At 46.3% G+C, this 20,684-nt stretch overlaps 1 protein-coding gene across 1 annotated transcript; it reads right to left on the bottom strand.

Moving 5' to 3' along the window:
- Positions 1-1,493: 1,493 nt before the first annotated feature.
- Positions 1,494-20,383, bottom strand: fbxo34 (F-box protein 34). Its single transcript, XM_041848102.2, has 2 exons — positions 20,301-20,383; positions 1,494-4,927 (listed from the first exon to the last, which is right to left on the bottom strand). Exon 2 carries the CDS (start codon positions 4,915-4,917, stop codon positions 2,440-2,442), a length of 2,478 nt encoding a protein of 825 aa, XP_041704036.2. The 5' UTR covers positions 4,918-4,927; positions 20,301-20,383; the 3' UTR covers positions 1,494-2,439.
- Between the last annotated feature and the right edge of the window lie 301 nt (positions 20,384-20,684).

The following is a 20,684-nucleotide window of genomic DNA, read 5'->3' as shown; positions in this document are numbered from 1 at the left end:
AGGTTGTGGACAGGTGTCTTTTATACTGATAACAAGTTCAAACAGGTGGCATTAATACAGGTAACGAGTGGAGGACAGAAGAGCCTCTTAAAGAAGAAGTTACAGGTCTGTGAGAGCCAGAAATCTTGCTTGTTTGTAGGTGACCAAATACTTATTTTCCACCATAATTTGCAAATAAATTCATTAAAAATCCTACAATGTGATTTTCTGGATTTTTTTTCTCAATTTGTCTGTCATAGTTGACGTGTACCTATGATGAAAATTACAGGCCTCTGTCATCTTTTTAAGTGGGAGAACTTGCACAATTGGTGGCTGACTAAATACTTTTTTTCCCCACTGTATACACAGGTGTGTGCCTTTCCAAATCATGTCCAATCAATTGAATTTACCACAGGTGGACTCCAATCAAGTTGTAGAAACATCTCAAGGATGATCAATGGAAACAGGACGCACCTGATTTCAATTTCGAGTCTCATAGCAAAGGGTCTGAATACTTATGTAAATAAGGTATCCGTTTTTTATTAATACATTAGCAAAAATGTCTAAAAACCTGTTTTCGCTTTGTCATTATGGGGTATTGTGTGTAAATTGATGAGGGGAAAACAAATATTTTATCCATTTTAGAATAAAGCTGTAATTTGCTTACCACTTTTTTGGTTACTACATGATTCCATATGTGTTATTGCATAGTTTTGATGTCTTCACTATTATTCTACAATGTAGAAAATAGTAAAAATAAAGAAAAACCCTTGCATGTGTAGGTGTTCTAAAACTTTTGACCGGTAGTGTATGTTTACATTTTATTTAATGACAGAAAGATGTGATAAATAATAGAAAGGGGTGACATTTGTTTAAGGCTGGAGTCCCTAAATATACATGAAGTCTATATTCCAGAATATTCAGTAAAGAACAATATATTCCATTTTATGTTGTAACCTGTACACTTCCTTTCAGTTTAAAGACACCATGAGAAGGAAAGGTGGGTTATGAAAGTTAACCTCAGAATGAATGCACTTTATTGAAGTAAAATGCCTTTGCAGACAGAATACAGCAGGAATATTATACAACAAACTGTTTAAAAATATATCTAGGGGCAAACTCTGCTTTTAGAGACCATTATTTTCCCCCTTTGTAATCAACCCTGTTTTCCTTTTTCTTTTCTAGATCATGTCCAGTTAATCATTGTAAAGGACACACACAGGTGAACTTTTCCATAAATGTTTCCCTTCAAGAAATATCAGCATCATAAAAGAGGGATGAACACTTGTCCCAAATGGCACTCTATTCCCTATATAGTGCACTACTTGTAACCAGGGCCTTATTGCTCTGATCAAAAGTAGTGCACTATATAGGGAATAGAGTGCCATTTCAGACACATAAAAAATGGTAGAGAATAAAGCACTGCGAGTGGCCAATAAGCATAAGGGTTATACATCTGGGACCCACTGTAAAACACCCAATAATAATCATTCATAAATATATACATGACAGGGTCAAAATAAGATTTTTTTTATTTTTACCAAACTGAAGATAAATGCATTAAAGTCATAGATACTCGTGCTGTTTGTCAATCTTCTTCACTCTGTTTTTGATATAGGACTCTGTAGCACTATGTACAATGTAAACACAACCAGACTCAGAACAAACCTTTTCCAATCAAACCAGATACAGACAGACAACAAACCCTCTCCCTCTCTGACCCAGAGACTGATACAGTGGAGTTGGGATACAGATTCCACCTCCCAAACGGCACCCTATGGGCCCTGGACACAAGTAGTGCACTACATAGGGAATAGGGTGCCATTTGGGAAAGAGCCAGGATATGGATGGGATATAGGATGGGGTTGATTCACATTTTTCATAAACCGGGGACTTGCAGCAATGTATGTATCTACTTAGACAACAACATTAACACACTGAGTAAATCACACTTGTGGGTGGGGTATACAGCATAACGTTGATAGGCTTACCTTGACTAAAATAGCTATCCCAATGTATTGGTTAATGCATAAGGAAGGAGACAATATGGCTGTGGCAAGGAGAGACACATTAAGCATCAACACTGAAGAGAAAGCTGAAACAAAGCTTTTCTCTTCAATACACTCTGGTCAGAATCAGCTGTGTTAACCCAAAACGTTGAAGCAAGTAAAAAGTATACCCTGACAGAATCCTTTGAGGATTGAGAATTATGACCAGGGTTAAAGTGCTGACAATCTCAGAGGACCTGAGGAGGGGTTAGAGGTCAGGGGTTAAGGGTCAGGAGAAGGGGAAGTGGTAAAGGAAGCGATCCAGTGATTCCTCATCAGTACCAGCAACCTGGTTGCGCTCAGAAACTCCCCACAAATTAATGCACATGCACAGACACACGCACACAAAGCCCTCATTGGCAAAATAAAGCACACTGAAGTCAAGTCACTTCTTCTCCCATTGTCTATACCACTACTCCTCAGTGACCTCCCTGGGTTTCTTATAGATTGGCATGTTGATACTATGGAAGGCGGGCACCCAGCGGTTGTCGTGGAGACCGACGTTGCAGCCAGGCGTGTCTTTGTGGGAGCCGTGGCAACACATCCAGTACCCGGGGCCGTAGGGCAGCGCCTGGCAGTAGGGCTTGTGGTGCCATCGGCAGAGGGACACGTCCCCGCGCCCATACCGCTTTTTACACTGCTTGCAGGGATCGTCTTTGTAGCGTGGGTCGCACACCCAGCGGGAGTCCGCGGGTCGAATGCCGTAGCTCTCGATGAGGAACTTGAAGTAGAGGCAGGTGCACTTAAGCGCTGCAAGGCTCTCTGTGGGCAGCATGCAGAACATCTTAACGATGATGTGGTGGGGCAGGAAGGCCATGTACTGCTGGGGTTCCAGGAGCAACTGGATCTTAAAGCGCATCTCCAGGAACTCGTGAGACACAAGGCGGCGCAGGGGGAAAGGCACGGTCTCGCACCGGCTAAAAGCACTCCCCTCTCCCTCACTCACCGCCTTCTCCTCCCTCTCATCCTCCTCTTTGGCCCAGTTCTCACTGTGCGATATGGTTTCAAGGAGGAGGGAGGTGATAGCAGGGTCACAGGGCTGAGTCTTGGAGGGTTCCACTAAGTCTCTGGTGAGTTTGGGGCTGGACTCAGTGTCCAGGGTTGTGTGAGTGTGTGTGTGAGTATTGTCTGGGTGTGGGAGTGTGTGTTGTTGTTCTAGCGCCGGCTGTGAGGGCAGAGGGTGTGAGAAGAACAGCATGCCTGGGAGGGGCTCCTCACTCTGTAGACTGCTGCTGCTAGCCCTGGCCTGCTCTGACTGGAGCTGGAAGTGCAGATCCTGCCCAGCATCAACGACCATGCTCCCCTCCTGCTGCCCCTGGGCCTCACAGATCTCCTCTGGCTCGCTGACAACGTGGATGGAGGCTCCACACCCAGAGTCCACACTGTGAGACGGAGAGGCTGGGTCAGAGGAACAGGAAGCCCAGTGGGCAGCTTCATGGCAGCTGCTGGGAGCTAGTTTGTCCGTGTAGATGGTGCTGACAGAGGGACGGCCCTCAGAGGGACTAGCGTGGAGGTGCTGCACCCCTGTGGTCTCCTCTAGTCCATGGTGGGGCCCGGTGGGAGACGTAGGTGGCTGGGCTGAGATGGAGCAGGCGTCTGCTCCTGCCAGAAGCACCCGGCCCACCCTCCTCCGCAGGCTGTTGTTGCGCGACAGCTCTCCCCCAGATCCGGACCCTTCCCTTGTAACACTCTGGCGCTTCAGGCACTCCGACTCCAGCTTGGCCACCATGTCCGACACCTTTACACACTCTGCCTCCTCTTCTGTCGCCTGGGGGCTCTGGTCTGGGGCTCTGGGCTGCTGGAGCTCTAGGGTCAGTGACAGCCCCCTGGATAAGGTAATGCTAGTGGAGCTCCGCAGAGACACAGGCTTAGAGTCCCCCTGCTTGTCGCTGGCTCTCTGCTCCAAGAAGGCCACCAACTCCACCACAGAGAGAGCCTTGCCTGTCCCAGTATCACTCCCCTCCTCGCCCTCTACCCTACACACTTGCTCCCCACCCTCCCCTACAACCACCTCCCCACATTCAGGCACTCTGGGGCTCTCGCTGAGGCTCATCTCTACAGGGCTGTTCTCAGTGGGACTCAGTGGGCTCTGTGTCTCCAGGGCTCTGGGTGACTGTTTGTCTCTGTCCTGGTGGTGGCCCCGATGCCCTGACCTCCTCTTGCGCTTGGCCACAGAGCCACCCTCGTCCTCCCAGCAGCTTTTAATCTTCACAGACACAGTCCTCACTGAGCTTCTGCTCACCAAGTCTCCCTCACGCGCCTCCCTGACCGACTCTCCTCCACCGCCACCGTTCACGAGGCCGCTGTGGCACTGTGGCGAGGCGAAGATCGCGATTTTCTCCTTGGTGTTGCCAGGCTTGATGACTGCCCAGATGTCCAGTGGTCCCTCGCCGTCCTCCCCCTGGTAGGAGATGCTGAGGGAGGCCTCCTGGTTCTCAGATCCCACCGAGCCTGTAGAGGAGGTGCAGGAGGAGGTGGAGAGGAGCAGCAGGGACGAGGTGGTGGTGAAGGAGGTCTCAGAGGTTTTCCTCCGGGCCCAGGTTGTACTACTGTGGAATACATCTCCCCCAGACCCACTCAGCCTTGAGGTCTGCAGCCCACTACCTCTGTTGCCATGGGTACTGTTGTTGTGGTGGTTGGAGCCGCCGTTGTTGTTGTTACTGCAGCACAGGGTGTTGGTGGATATGACGCTGAGGGGGGAGCGGGCCGTGCACGGGCCGAGCCCGCTGCTAGGCGAGCCCACCAGGGCCACCGCCGGACGGACCCCCCACTCTGTCCTCAGAGACAGGGCCCCCTGCTGGCTCACATGGTGAAGGCCTCTCTGGCTGTCTTGGCTGGACTCCAGGTGGAGCTCTTTCTTCTGCAGTTTGGGGTACGGCTTGAGGTGCATGGCTGCAACACTGGAACAGAAGAAAGGAATCAAAGCGTTATTGTGGTGCATGTGGTAAGACAGCCTAAACAGCGGCCTGTTCAGGAGGGTGCAAGGTTAGAGAATATTCATAGAAGGCAGAATAGCAAATTAAGTCAGCTCTAGTTATTATATTTCTATCTGACACGTCCTGAACATTTTGCCAACGCAGCAAATGTATTATCAACAAATGCAGTTGGAAGTGGGACAGCCCAAACTATACCCCTCTATCTATGCTCTGACTACTGGGCCTCAGGTCAGCTGCAGAAGAAAACAACAGAAGTGCATTCCAAATGGCACAATATGTAGGGTATAGGGTACTATTTGCAACACAGATAGAGCAGGGGTTCCCAAACGTTTTGGAGCCTGGGAGGGGCTAATGATGCTTGGTCAGATGTCTGTTCACCCACACCCACCTGCAATTGCTAACAACCCGTCCACAACCACCCGACTATATGTGATATAGTGAAAATCTGAGGCCCGCCCCAACCCTAACCAGCAAATATAGAAAGTGCACTGTCGAGTTCACTTTTTTTTTATCTTGAACATTTATTGAATTATGTTTTTCTTAAACATTTATTCATTGGATATTTAGGCCTATTGAACAGCTCTCTACTGCTCGCTCGTCATGTCGAACCACCGTTCTCCAATCCCCATACGCGCCAAGTTGCCTTCAAACATTTCCACTTAATTAAACTGCATTAGGCCTACTGCAAATGCATTAAACTAATGAGTGCACCATTCGTTGGTGCTATTAGTGATAACACAAACATTTGTTTATAAAAATGGCTTGCCTCTTGGCATCGGAGAGAACATTTTGTAGTTTAGGAATACAAGTGTGTTGAACATTTTATAATTGGTGTAGAACTGTGGATACCAATATCCCTGTGAGCCTTCCAGGCCCATGTAACCAATGGTTAAGAACGTACATTGTAGATGAATAATATTACATAGTATTGTATTATCCCTCAACTTATTCCACTAATCCCTTTGCCAAAATTGAAATAATCTGTTGTTAGCCATATTCATAAACTCAAATGTCGCAGGGAACCCTTGAATAAAAACTGAAGAACAGGTTTCTGCACTTGGCATGGAGAGGAATATTTGCCCTGCCTGAGCCCGCCAACATACACTGGGTGTACAAAACATTAGGAACACCTTCCTAATGTTGAATTGCACCCCTTTTTGCCCTCAGAACAGCCTCAATTCATTGGGGGCATGGACTACAAGGTGTCGAAAGCGTTCCACGGGGATGCTGGCTCACGTTGACTCCAATGCTTCCCATAGTTGTGTCAGGTTGGCTGGATGTCCTTTGGGTGGTGGACCATTCTTGATACACATGGGAAACTGTTGAGCGTGAAAAACCCAGCTGCGTTGCAGTTCGTGACAACACTCAAACCGGTGCGCCTGGCACCTACTACCATACCCTGTTCAAAGGCACTTAAACATTTTGTCTTGCCCATTCACCCTCTGAATAGCACACAATGTTTTGTACACTCAGTATATATTCCTCTGGCAAAACCTTCCTTAGGAAAACACTAACACATTGGAAAATTGCTGAGCTTGCCTTGAAGAATACATAGCTTACTTTACACTGGAGTAGAGTTTTGTGTCGACTGTGCACTGGGTACTTATCTATGAGATCGCGTTCATCCTAATGATCAGACAGGCAGGCAGGGAGAGGCAGCAGAGCTCCATGCCTTGGATCGAGTGGCTCAAACCCAGGTGACCCTATTTGTTCACACTGCATACACGGTCTGCTTCCCAAATGGCACCATATTCCCTACATAGTGAACTACCAGAGCCCTAGGTCTTGGTCAAAAGTACTGCACTAAATATGGAATAGGGTGCAATTTGGGACACGTGTGTCTCGGATATGGAAAGCTGTGTCACACTAAACCTGATGACGGCAAAGACAAGGGTTTCTGTTCCCCCAGCCCAGCCTGCCTGCCTCCCTCAGTCCATCAGCCCTCCCTCCATTGTTCCCCCGTCCCAGCCTCCCTCCCGCTGCTGTTCCCCCAGTCTCCCTCCCTCTGCTCTGACATAATGGGAACAGAGCCTATGAAGTCCAGACACAGCTGGGCCCTTACACAAGCCCTGTCAGCTGACCCAGCCCCTGACACACACACACACACAATATATCAACGACACACAGGACTTCAAGCAGCCGAAGTGGGACAGGACAGACAGCAGTACATATAAGGCATTCTTCACTGCAGGGCATACAAGGCATTTTTCTCTGCAGCCCTGGAGCTCTGATAACGTGAACAGAAGGGAGGAGGCAGGGAGCACCTCAGGTGACCAAATCAGGGATGTAATGCAGGGGAGGGGGTGGTGGATGGGTTAGAGGGCAACAAGGGGACTGCAAAGGCACTGGCTGCATCTCAAATGGCTTTTCTATATACAGTTGAAGTCGGAAGTTTACATACACTTAGGTTGGAGTCATTAAAACTAGTTTTTCATACCACTCCACAAATTTCTTGTTAACAAAAACTATAGTTTTGGCAAGTCGGTTAGGACATCTACTTTGTGCATGACACAAGTGATTTTTCCAACAATTGTTTACAGAGATTATTTCACTTATAATTCACTGTATCACATTTCCAGTGGGTCAGAAGTTTACATACACTAAGTTGACTGTGCCTTTAAACAGCTTGGAAAATTCCAGAAAATGATGTCATGGCTTTAGAAGCTTCTGATAGGCTAATTGACATCATTTGAGTCAATTGGAGGTGTACCTGTGGATGTATTTCAAGGCCTACCTTCAAACTCAGTGCCTCTTTGCTTGACATCATGGGAAAATCAAAAGAAATCAGCCAAGACCTCAGAAAAAAAATTGTAGACCTCCACAAGTCTGGTTCATCCTTGGGAGCAATTTCCAAACGCATGAAGGTACCACGTTCATCTGTACAAACAACAGTACACAAGTATAAACACCATGGGACCACGCAGCCGTCATACCGCTCAGGAAGGAGACGTGTTCTGTCTCCTAAAGATGACTGTACTTTTGTGCGAAAAGTGCAAATCAATCCAAGAACAACAGCAAAGGACCTTGTGAAGATGCTGGAGGAAACAGGTACAAAAGTATCCTATAAAAAAATGAGTCCCAAACCGACATAACCTGAAAGGCCGCTCAGCAAGGAAGAAGCCACTGCTCCAAAACTGCCATAAAAAAGCCAGACTACGGTTTGCAGCTGCACATGGGGACAAAAATAGTACTTTTTGGAGAACTGTCCTCTGGTCTGATGAAACAAAAATAGAACTGAATGACCATTGTTATGTTTGGAGGAAAAAGGGGGTACCTTGCAAGCTGAAGAACACCATCCCAACTGTGAAGCACGGGGGTGGCAGCATCATGATGTTGGGGTGCTTTGCTGCAGGAGGGACTGATGCACTTCACAAAATAGATGGCATCATGAGGAAGGAAAATTATGTGGATATATTGAAGCAACATCTCAAGACATCAGTCAGGAAGTTAAAGCTTGGTCGCAAATGGGTCTTCCAAATGGACAATGACCCCAAGCATACTTCCAAAGTTGTGGCAAAATGGCTTAAGGACAACAAAGTCAAGGTATTGGAGTGGCCATCACAAAGCCCTGACCTCAATCCTATAGAACATTTGTGGGCAGAACTGAAAAGGCATGTGCGAGCAAGGAGGCCTACAAAGCTGACTCAGTTACACCAGCTCTGTCAGGAGGAATGGGCCAAAATTCACCCAACTTATTGTGGGAAGCTTGTGGAAGGCTACCCGAAACGTTTGAACCAATTTAAAGGCAATGCTACCAAATACTAATTGAGTGTATGTAAACTTCTGACCCACTGGGAATGTGATGAAGGAAATAAAAGCTGAAATAAATCACTCTCTCTACTATTATTCTGATATTTCACATTCTTAAAATAAAGTGGTGATCCTAACTGACCTAAGACAGGGAATTTTTACTAGGATTAAATGTCAGGGATTGTGAAAAACTGAGTTTTAATGTATTTGGCTAAGGTGTATGTATTTAAACTTCCGATTTCAACTGTATGTGTGTATATATATTTACATTTACATCATTTAGCAGACGCTCTTATCCAGAGCGACTTACAAATTGGTGCATACAATGGGGAAAAAAGTATTTAGTCAGCCACCAATTGTGCTAGTTCTCCCACTTAAAAAGATGAGAGAGGCCTGTAATTTTCATCATAGGTACACGTCAACTATGACAGACAAAATGAGATTTTTTTTCTCCAGAAAATCACATTGTAGGATTTTTTATGAATTTATTTGCAAATTATGGTGGAAAATAAGTATTTGGTCAACAACAAAAGTTTCTCAATACTTTGTTATATACCCTTTGTTGGCAATGACACAGGTCAAACGTTTTCTGTAAGTCTTCACAAGGTTTTCACACACTGTTGCTGGTATTTTGGCCCATTCCTCCATGCAGATCTCCTCTAGAGCAGTGATGTTTTGGGGCTGTCACTGGGCAACACGGACTTTCAACTCCCTCCAAAGATTTTCTATGGGGTTGAGATCTGGAGACTGGCTAGGCCACTCCAGGACCTTGAAATGCTTCTTACGAAGCCACTCCTTCGTTGCCCGGGCGGTGTGTTTGGGATCATTGTCATGCTGAAAGACCCAGCCACGTTTCATCTTCAATGCCCTTGCTGATGGAAGGAGGTTTTCACTCAAAATCTCACGATACATGGCCCCATTTATTTTCTTTCCTTTACACGGATCAGTCGTCTTGGTCCCTTTGCAGAAAAACAGCCCCAAAGCATGATATTTCCACCCCCATGCTTCACAGTAGGTATGGTGTTCTTTGGATGCAACTCAGCATTCTTTGTCCTCCAAACACGACGAGTTGAGTTTTTACCAAAAAGATCAATTTTGGTTTCATCTGACCATATGACATTCTCCCAATCCTCTTCTGGATCATCCAAATACACTCTAGCAAACTTCAGACAGGCCTGGACATGTACTGGCTTAAGCAGGGGGACACGTCTGGCACTGCAGGATTTGAGTCCCTGGCGGCGTAGTGTGTTACTGATGGTAGGCTTTGTTACTTAGGTCCCAGCTCTCTGCAGGTCATTCACTAGGTCCCCCCGTGTGGTTCTGGGATTTTTGCTCACCGTTCTTGTGATCATTTTGACCCCACGGGGTGAGATCTTGCGTAGAGCCCCAGATCGAGGGAGATTATCAGTGGTCTTGTATGTCTTCCATTTCCTAATAATTGCTCCCACAGTTGATTTCTTCAAACCAAGCTGCTTACCTATTGCAGATTCAGTCTTCCCAGCCTGGTGCAGGTCTACAATTTTGTTTCTGGTGTCCTTTGACAGCTCTTTGGTCTTGGCCATAGTGGAGTTTGGAGTGTGACTGTTTGAGGTTGTGGACAGGTGTCTTTTATACTGATAACAAGTTCAAACAGGTGCCATTAATACAGGTAACGAGTGGAGGACAGAGGAGCCTCTTAAAGAAGAAGTTACAGGTCTGTGAGAGCCAGAAATCTTGCTTGTTTGTAGGTGACCAAATACTTATTTTACACCATAATTTGCAAATAAATTCATAAAAAATCCTACAATGTGATTTTCTCAATTTGTCTGTCATAGTTGACGTGTACCTATGATGAAAATTACAGGCCTCTCTCATCTTTTTAAGTGGGAGAACTTGCACAATTGGTGGCTGACTAAATACTTTTTCCCCCCACTGTAGGTAGGGGGGCCAGCAGGCCAAAGGTGGATGAACGCAATGCCCTCGTTTGGGTGTAGGGACTGATCAGAGCCTGAAGGTACGGAGGTGCCGTTCCCCTCACAGCTCCGTAGGCAAGCACCATGGTCTTGTAGCAGATGCGAGCTTCAACTGGAAGCCAGTGGAGTGTGCAGAGGAGCGGGGTGACGTGAGAGAACTTGGGAAGGTTGAACACCAGACGGGCTGCGGCGTTCTGGAAGAGTTGTAGGGGTTTAATGGCACAGGCAGGGAGCCCAGCCAACAGCGAGTTGCAGTAATCCAGACGGGAGATGACAAGTGCCTGGATTAGGACCTGTGCCGCTTCCTGTGTAAGGCAGGGTCGTACTCTGCGAATGTTGTAGAGCATGAACCTACAGGATCGGGTCACCGCCTTGATGTTAGCGGAGAACGACAGGGTGTTGTCCAGGGTCACGCCAAGGCTCTTTGCACTCTGGGAGGAGGACACAACAGAGTTGTCAACCGTGATGGCGAGATCATGGAACGGGCAGTACTTCCCCGGGAGGAAGAGCAGCTCCGTCTTGCCGAGGTTCAGCTTGAGGTGGTGATCCGTCATCCACACTGATATGTCTGCCAGACATGCAGAGATGCGATTCGCCACCTGGTTATCAGAAGGGGGAAAGGAGAAGATTAATTGTGTGTCGTCTGCGTAGCAATGATAGGAGAGGCCATGTGAGGATATGACAGAGCCAAGTGACTTGGTGTATAGCGAGAATAGGAGAGGGCCTAGAACTGAGCCCTGGGGGACACCAGGATGAGAGCATGTGGTGCGGAGACAGATTCTCGCCACGTCACCTGGTAGGAGCGACCTGTCAGGTAGGACGCAATCCAAGAGTGAGCCGGGGGGACACATACACATACATATACACATATATACATACATACCACACACACATACACACGACCAAAAGTATGTGATCATAGGCATTAATATGGAGTTGATCCCCTCTTTGCTGCTATAACAGCCTCCAATCTTCTGGGAAGGCTTTCCACTAGATGTTGGAACATTGCTGCAGGGACTTGCTTCCATTTAGCCACAAGAGCATTAGTGAGGTCGGGCACTGATGTTGGGCGATTAGGCGTGGCGAGAATCTGTCTCTGCACCACATGCTCTCATCCTGGTGTTGCAGTCTACGTTCCAATTAATCTCAAAAAGGTGTTCGATGGGGTTGAGGTCAGGGCTCTGTGCAGGCCAGTCACACCGATCTCAACAAACCATTTCTGTATGGAGCTCGCTTTGTGCACGGGAGCATTGTCATGCTGAAACAGGAAAGGGCCTTCCCCAAAGTTGTCATCAAGGCAAAGGGTGGCTACTTTGAAGAATCAAAAATATAAACTATGTTGATTTGTTTAACACTTTTTTGGTTACTATATGATTCCATATGTGTTATTTCACATACCAGTCAAAAGTTTGGACACACCTACTCATTCAAGGGTTTTTCTTTATTTTTTACCATGTTCTACATTGTATAATAATAATGAAGACATCAAAACTATGAAATAACACATATGGATGAACGGCACAAAGTAGAGAGATCCTTGATGAAAACCTGCTCCAGAACACTCAGGACCTCAGACTGGGGCGAAGGTTCACTTTCCAACAGGACAACAACCCTAAGCACACAGCCAAGACAACGTAGGAGTGGCTTCGGGACAAGTCTCTGAATGTCCTTGAGTGGCCCAGCCAGAGCCCGGACTTGAACCCGATCCAACATCTCTGGAGAGACCTGAAAATAGCTGTGCAGCAACGCTCCCCATCCAACATGACAGAGCTTGAGAGGATCTGCAGAGAAGAATTGGAAAAACTCCCCAAATACAGGTGTGCCATGCTTGTAGCATTATACCCAAGAAGACTCGAGGCTGTAATCGCTGCAAAAGGTGCTTCAACAAAGTACTGAGTAAAGGGTCTGAATACTTATGTATGTCTTTTTATTTTAAATAATTTAACAAACATTTCTAAAAACCTGTTTTTGCTTTGTCATTATGGGTTAGTGTGTGTAGATTGATGAGGGGGAAAAACAATTTAATCAACTTTAGAATAAGGCTGTAACCTAACAACATGTAGAAAAAGTCAAGGGGCTGAATACTTTCCGAAGGCACTGTATATATAGTGCACTACTTTTGACCAGGACCCACAGGGTATATAACAGGGTGCCATTTGGGACACGCACACTGCTTTCTAGGGGTGGGGTTGGGGTGGCTTCATATACTAATTGGCTAGCTGGAGAGCATGTAAAGTGGTGTGCCAAGGGAGGGAGAATTACAGCACGCTGCTGTGTGTCCTTGAAAGGCCTGCAGTAGCCCCAGTCACTCTCCTCTCCCCCACCAGAGCCAGTGTTTTCACTGCTCTAGTGTGTGTCGTGTTGACTGAAGAGGGGCAATCACAGTTACAAGTGTGGCACCAACATCAACAACTGTGAGTGGGCTCATATGATATAGCCATGGCAACAACTACACTTTTTGTAATAATAATTTATCTAACCTTTATACCGCTTTTCATTACAATCTCAAAGCACTTTAAGCAACAACAAAGACATGCAATTTTGAAAAACAAATAATTAATAGACGATCATGGTATGCATGGTTCTTGCACTCTTACTGATTGATATCAGTTAGCCATTAACGGATGTTACCAAAAAGTCCTTGAAGCTCAGACAGTGATTTGCTACACTACAGCGGAACAGCGCCGGAACAGCGCCGGAGAAGATGGCTGCCGTTTTACAGCCCTCTAACCAATTGTACTATTATGTGTGTTTTTCCGCGTTATTTGTAATTTATTTTGTACATAATGTTTCTGCCATCGTCTCTTATAACCAAAAAGAGCTTCTGGATATCAGGACAGCGATTACTCACCTCGTATTGGACGAAGATTTTTTCTTCAACGAGGCGGCCGCGAAGGATATCATACAGACACCCGACAAGGCCCAAATCCCGTCATTCGCATGAGGAAGAGACGGAGATATCGTGGGACGTAGGTCGGGGTGCCTTGTAAGGATCCGACGGCGAGCGAGTAAACTGCCGCTCCCATCAATCCTATTAGCCAATCTTCAATCATTGGAGAACAAATTGGATGACCTAAGATTACAGTTATCCTACCAACGGGACATTAAAAACTGTAATATCTTATGTTTCACCGAGTCGTGGCTGAACGACGACATGGATAACATACAGCTAGCGGGCTATACGCTACATCGGCAGGATAGAACGGCTGACTCCGGTAAGACAAGGGGTGGCGGTCTGTGTATATTTGTAAACAACAGCTGGTGCACAAAATCAAATACTAAGGAAATCTCGAGGTTTTGCTCGCCTGAGGTAGAGTATCTTATGATAAGCTGTAGACCACACTATTTACCAAGAGAGTTTTCATCTATATTTTTCATAGCTGTCTATTTATCACCACAAACCAATGCTGGCATTAAGATTGCACTGAATGAGCTATATAAGGCCATAAATCAACAGGAAAACGCTCATCCAGATGCAGCGCTCCTAGTGTCCGGGGACTTTAATGCAGGGAAACTTAAATCCGTTCTACCTAATTTCTACCAGCATGTTAAATGTGCAACCAGAGGGAAAAAAACTCTAGACCACCTTTACTCCACACACAGAGACGCATACAAAGCTCTCCCTCGCCCTCCATTTGGCAAATCTGACCATAACTATCGTCCTGATTCCTGCTTATAAGCAAAAACTAAAGCAGGAAGCACCAGTGACTCGGTTAATAAAAAAGTGGTCAGATGACGCAGATGCAGGACTGTTTTGCTAGCACAGACTGGAACATGTTCCGGGATACTTCAGATAGCATTGAGGAGTACACCACATCAGTCACTGGCTTCATCAATAAGTGCATCGATGATGTCGTCCCCACAGTGACCGTACGTACATACCCCAACCAGAAGCCATGGATTACAGGAAACATCCACACTGAGCTAAAAGGTAGCGCTGCCGCTTTCAAGGAGCGGGACTCTAACCCGGACGCTTATAAGAAATCCCGCTATGCCCTCCGACGAACCATCAAACAGGCAAAGAGTCAATCGTACTACACTGGCTCTGACGCTCGTCGGATGTGGCAGGGCTTGAAAACTATTACAGACTACAAAGGGAAGCACAGCCGCGAGCTGCCCAGTGACACAAGCCTACCAGACGAGCTAAACCACTTCTATGCTCGCCTGAGGCAAGCAACACTGAAGCATGCATGAGAGCACCAGCTGTTCCGGATGACTATGTGATCACGCTCTCCGTAGCCGATGTGAGTAAGACTTTTAAGTAGGTCAACATTCACAAGGCCGCAGGGCCAGACGGATTACCAGGACGTGTACTCCGAGCATGTGCTGACCAACTGGCAAGTGTCTTCACTGACATTTTCAACATGTCCCTGACTGAGTCTGTAATACCAACATGTTTCAAGCAGACCACCATAGTCCCCGTGCCCAAGGACTCTAAGATAACCTGCCTAAATGACTACCGACCCGTAGCACTGACGTCTGTAGCCATGAAGTGCTTTGAAAGGCTGGTCATGGCTCACATCAACAGCATTATCCCAGAAACCCTAGCCCCACTCCAATTTGCATACCGCCCCAACAGATCCACAGATGATGCAATCTCTATTGCACTCCACACTGCCCTTTGCCACCTGGACAAGAGGAACACCTACGTGAGAATGCTATTCATTGACTACAGCTCAGCATTCAACACCATAGTGCCCTCAAAGCTCATCTCTAAGCTAAAGATCCTGGGACTAAACACCTCCCTCTGCAACTGGATCCTGGACTTCCTGACGGGCCGCCCCCAGGTGGTAAGGGTAGGTAACAACACATCCGCCACACTGATCCTCAACACGGGGGCCCCTCAGGGGTGCGTGCTCAGTCCCCTCCTGTACTCCCTGTTCACCCATGACTGCATGGCCAGGCACGACTCCAACTCCATCATTAAGTTTGCCGACGACACAACAGTGGTAGGCCTGATCACCGACAACGATGAGACAGCCTATAGGGAGGAGGTCAGAGACCTGGCCGTGTGGTGCCAGGACAACAACCTCTCCCTCAACGTGACCAAGACAAAGGAGATGATTGTGGACTACAGGAAAAAAAAAAGAGGACTGAGCACGCCCCCATTCTCATCGACTGGGCTGTAGTGGAACAGGTTGAGAGCTTCAAGTTCCTTGGTGTCCACATCACCAACGAACTATCATGGTCCAAACACACCAAGACAGTCGTGAAGAGGGCACGACAAAGCCTATTCCCCCTCAGGAGACTGAAAAGATTTGGCATGGGTCCTCAGATCCTCAAAAAATTCTACAGCTGCACCATCGAGAGCATCCTGACTGGTTGCATCACCGCCTGGTATGGCAACTGCTTGGCCTCCGACCGCAAGGCACTACAGAGGGTAGTGCATACGGCCCAGTACATCACTGGGGCCAAGCTTCCTGCCATCCAGGACCTCTATACCAGGCGGTGTCAGAGGAAGGCCCTCAAAATTGTCAAAGACTCCAGCCACCCTAGTCATAGACTGTTCTCTCTGCTACCGCACGGCAAGCGGTACCGGAGTGCCAAGTCTAGGTCCAAAAGACTTCAACAGCTTCTACCCATAGCCTGAACAGCTAATCATGGCTACCCGGACTATTAGCACTGCCCCCCCACCCCATCTTGTGGTCCTCTGTAGCTCAGCTGGTAGAGCACGGCGCTTGTAACGCCAAGGTAGTGGGTTCGATCCCCGGGACCACCCATACACAAAAATGTATGCACGCATGACTGTAAGTCGCTTTGGATAAAAGCGTCTGCTAAATGGCATATTATTATTTATTATTATCTTTTTACGCTGCTGCTACTCTGTTAATTATTTATGCATAGTCACTTTAACTCTACCCACATGTACATATTACTTCAACTACCTCAACTAGCCGGTGCCCCGCACATTGACTCTGCACGGTACCCCCCTGTATATAGCCTCCCCTACTGTTATTTTATTTTACTTCTGCTCTTTTTTTTCTCAACACTTTTTTTGTTGTTGTTTTATTTTTACTTTTTTGTTAAAAATAAATGCACTGTTGGTTAAGGGCTGTAAGTAAGCATTTCACTGTAATGTCTGCACCTGTTGTATTCGGCGCGTGTGGCCAATACAATTTGATTTGATTTAATGTCACCAGCATCAGCCATTTTGTTCAGAGATCCACACTCCACAGAGTACCACACAATGGGGTTGTATTATAATCAGAGGTGAAACTTTAAGAAATGTTGCAGATAAAAATGTAAATTAATATAGATGCTGTAACTACTCTATTCTACATTGTTGTTCTATAAAATACATTTCTGTGTGAATGTTCTGTAATGTTGTGGTCGCACCCTCCTAAACAGCCCCCTGGTCTGGCTCGCCAAGTTTGACTGTTACGCATTATTACACAACCTGGCCAACAGAGACTCTTTCCCCTTCCCAGCAGTGCTCAGACCCCACACTGAGATTGCGTCTCAAATGGCACCCTATTCCCTATACAGGGCTCTGGTCAAAATAAGTGCACTAAATAGGGGATAGAGTGCCATTTGGGACGAGCCCATTACACAAACTCTACCCTCCTGCAAGTCAGACTTTCCTCAATGCCTGGTGCCTGTTCCAAAACACATCAGCGCTAATGGCAATTTCAGGGAAAAGTACAATTTAGCGTTATGTAAAAAGAAAACAAACAGTCTGAAGTGAAAAGCACAACAGAGCTGGCCCTAGGTGGACTGGAGGGGCAGCCATGGGCTCTGAGGTGAGCTCATGCCTGAACTCAGCTAGAGAGAGCAGCTTCAATTTAACGACCTCGTTCTCTTTTCTCCCTCCCTCCTTCAAGAGTCCATGACTTCTTCTCCATAGGGGGTTGCCAGGGAACTGATCCAACTTCAAAAGTCAAGGAATGAAGTCACACGAGGGCTGTGTCCTAAATGGCACCCTATTCCTTTTGTAGTGCCAAAGCACTATATAGGGAATAGGGTGTCATTTGGGAAACACAAGAGCAATCATAGAGTCTGAGGCTCTGCCTGCATGCTGCAATTATGTGCAACATCACATCGTGTTCTTCCTGAGGCGAGGCAGGGGGCTACTGGAGCGCAGACCTGGGTTCAAATGCTATTTGAAATCGATCAAATACTTTAGAGTTTTTGCTCTAGCCTGCTTGGAGTACCAAAAAAGGGGCGGGTTTGCAGTTTTGGGACTATTCTATTTGTCCATTAAGCCAGGCAAGCTCAATCAAGCACAGATACATTATGAATTATTATAAAAGTATTATAAAAAAATATTTAAACCCAGGTCTGGTTGGTGGGGCATCTGGGGCTGAGGCAGCCTGAAACACGGCACGGGCCTCCACATGTCTGTAGTTTGGCATAAACAAATGGGCCGTCATTTACAGACATGAGGTAAGCAAGGAGGGAAGGGGGGGGGATAATATACTCATGAATGTGTTTTGCAACATGGTTATGGGAAAGTCCAGAAGAACTAGTCATACTAGATAATCCCACTACTTAAACAATAATTTACCTGGCTGGCAGGCACTGTCCCACAGAGCAGCACAACAGGTGTTATTCAGTCAGGTAAAACATTCACAACGTTGGCTGCAAATAGAAATGTAATGAGTAGAGCTGACACGACATTCAGTCAAACATAGGTCTTTCATAGGTATTTCTATCTGAACCAACACCGTAACCTTGCACCCTCCTGAACAGGAATTCTAGCTCAATATGGGTGGCTCTAATAATAATGCCATGTAGAAGAGGTAAGCCTAGTTCAATGCTAATGTTAGCAGTAGTGGCTAGGTAAACAAACAAAGCATGGATTCTAGTCTTGTCCATAAGCTTCTTTTAACATAGGAACTGAGTCATTTTATAATTTCAGTGAGCTGTCCCTTTAACTCACCTATGCGGTATACAGTGCCTTGCAAAAGTATTCATCCCCCTTGGTGTTTTTCCTATTTTGTTGCATTACAACCTGTAATTTAAATAGATTTTTATTTGAATTTCATGTAATGAACATAAACAAAATAGTCCAAATTGGTGAAGTGAAATGAAAAAAATAACTTGTTTAAAAAAATTCTAATAAATAACAAAAAAATGGTGCATGCATATGTATTCACCCCCTTTGCTATGAAGCCCCTAAATAAGATCTGGTGCAACCAATTACCTTCAGAAGTCACATAATTAGTTCAATAAAGCCCACCTGTGTGCAATCTAAGTGTCACATGATCTGTCACATGATCTCAGTATATATACACACCTGTTCTGAAAGGCCCCAGAGTCTGCAACACCACTAAGCAAGGGGCACCACCAAGCAAGCGGCACCATGAAGACCAAGGACCTCTCCAAACAGGTCATGGACAAAGTTGTGGAGAAGTACAGATCAGGGTTGGGTTATAAAAAAAAATCAGAAACTTTGAACATCCCACAGAGCACCATTAAATCCATTGTTAAAACATGGAAATAATTTGGCAGCACAACATACCTTCCAAGAGAGGGCCACCCACCAAAACTCACGGACCAGGCAAGGAGGGCAGTAATCAGAGAGGCAACAAAGAGACCAAAGATAACCCTGAAGGAGCTGCAAAGCTCCACAGCGGAGATTGGAGTATCTGTCCATAGGACCACTTTAAGCCGCACACTCCACAGAGCTTGGCTTTACGGAAGAGTGGCCAGAAAAAAAGCCATTGCTTAAAGAAAATAAAAAGCAAACACGTTTGGTGTTCGCCAAAAGGCATGTGGGAGACTCCCCAAACATATGGAAGAAGGTACTCTGGTCAGATGAGACTACAATTTAGCTTTTTGGCCATCAAGGAAAACGCTATGTCTGGTGCAAACCCAACACCTCGCATCACCCCGAGAACACCATCCCCACAGTGAAGCATGGTGGTGGCAGCATCATGCTGTGGGGATGTTTTTCCATCAGCAGGGACTGGGAAACTGGTCAGAATTGAAGGAATGATGGATGGTGCAAAAATACAGGGAAATTCTTGAGGGAAACCTGTTTCAGTCTTCCAGAGATTTGAGACTGGGACGGAGGTTCACCTTCCAGCAGGACAATGACCCTAAGCATACTGCTAAAGCAACATTTGAGTGGTTTAAGGGGAATCATTTAAATGTCTTGGAATGGCCTAGTCAAAGCCCAGACCTCAATCCAATTGAGAATCTGTGGTATGACTTCAAGATTGCTGTACACCAGCGGAACCCATCCAACTTGAAGGAGCTGGAGCAGTTTTGCCTTGAACAATGGGCAAAAATCCCAGTGGCTAAATGTGCCAAGCTTATAGAGACATACCCCAAGAGACTTGCAGCTGTAATTTCTGCAAAAGGTGGTTCTACAAGGTATTGACTTTGGGGGGGGGGTGAATAGTTATGCACGCTCAAGTTCTGTTTTTTGTCTTATTTCTTATTTGATTCACAATAAACAATATTTTGCTTCTTCAAAGTGGTAGGCATGTTGTGTAAATCAAATGATACAAACCCCCAAAAAATATATTTTAATTCCAGGTTGTAAGGCAACAAAATAGGAAAAAGGGGGGTGAATACTTTCGCAAGCCACTGTACAAGTAGGTAGGTAGAGTGGTGATTTGTGAGTGAGGGGGGACTCGGCGAGATAAGAGAAGCTTACTTCCAGTGTGCGTTTGTATCTTGTCTCTTACCTCCAGGCTGACAGCAGCAGGTTGGGTGGCGGTTGTTTCCTAGGTTCCCTGTGAGAGGCTCGGCGGTAGCTTTGCAGTAACTCGTAGATTCACATCTCTCAGGCATTCAGCTCCTCCCTCCAGTCCAGTGTGGCGACGGACGTCTCTCCCGTCTTCTCCCACAACCCCCTGCAGGCCACGATCTGATGACCTCACAACTCAGGGTCCCATCCACCACACTGTAGGGAAATACAGGCATAGGATGTAAAGTTTATTACACAGTTCAGTTCCAGACCACCTCGCACATAGAAAAAAAGCACTTAAATGGAACATGGCTGTGAGTGCATGTTGCCCGTAACTGTTGCACTTATAACTGCCATTTCCTGCAATCTAGAGCAAAATATT

This window comes from Coregonus clupeaformis, chromosome 25, assembly GCF_020615455.1.
Source record: "Coregonus clupeaformis isolate EN_2021a chromosome 25, ASM2061545v1, whole genome shotgun sequence".
Lineage (NCBI taxonomy): Eukaryota > Metazoa > Chordata > Actinopteri > Salmoniformes > Salmonidae > Coregonus > Coregonus clupeaformis.
The sequence above is the reverse complement of the archived record's forward strand: the minus strand, read 5'-3'. Positions and strand labels throughout refer to the sequence as shown.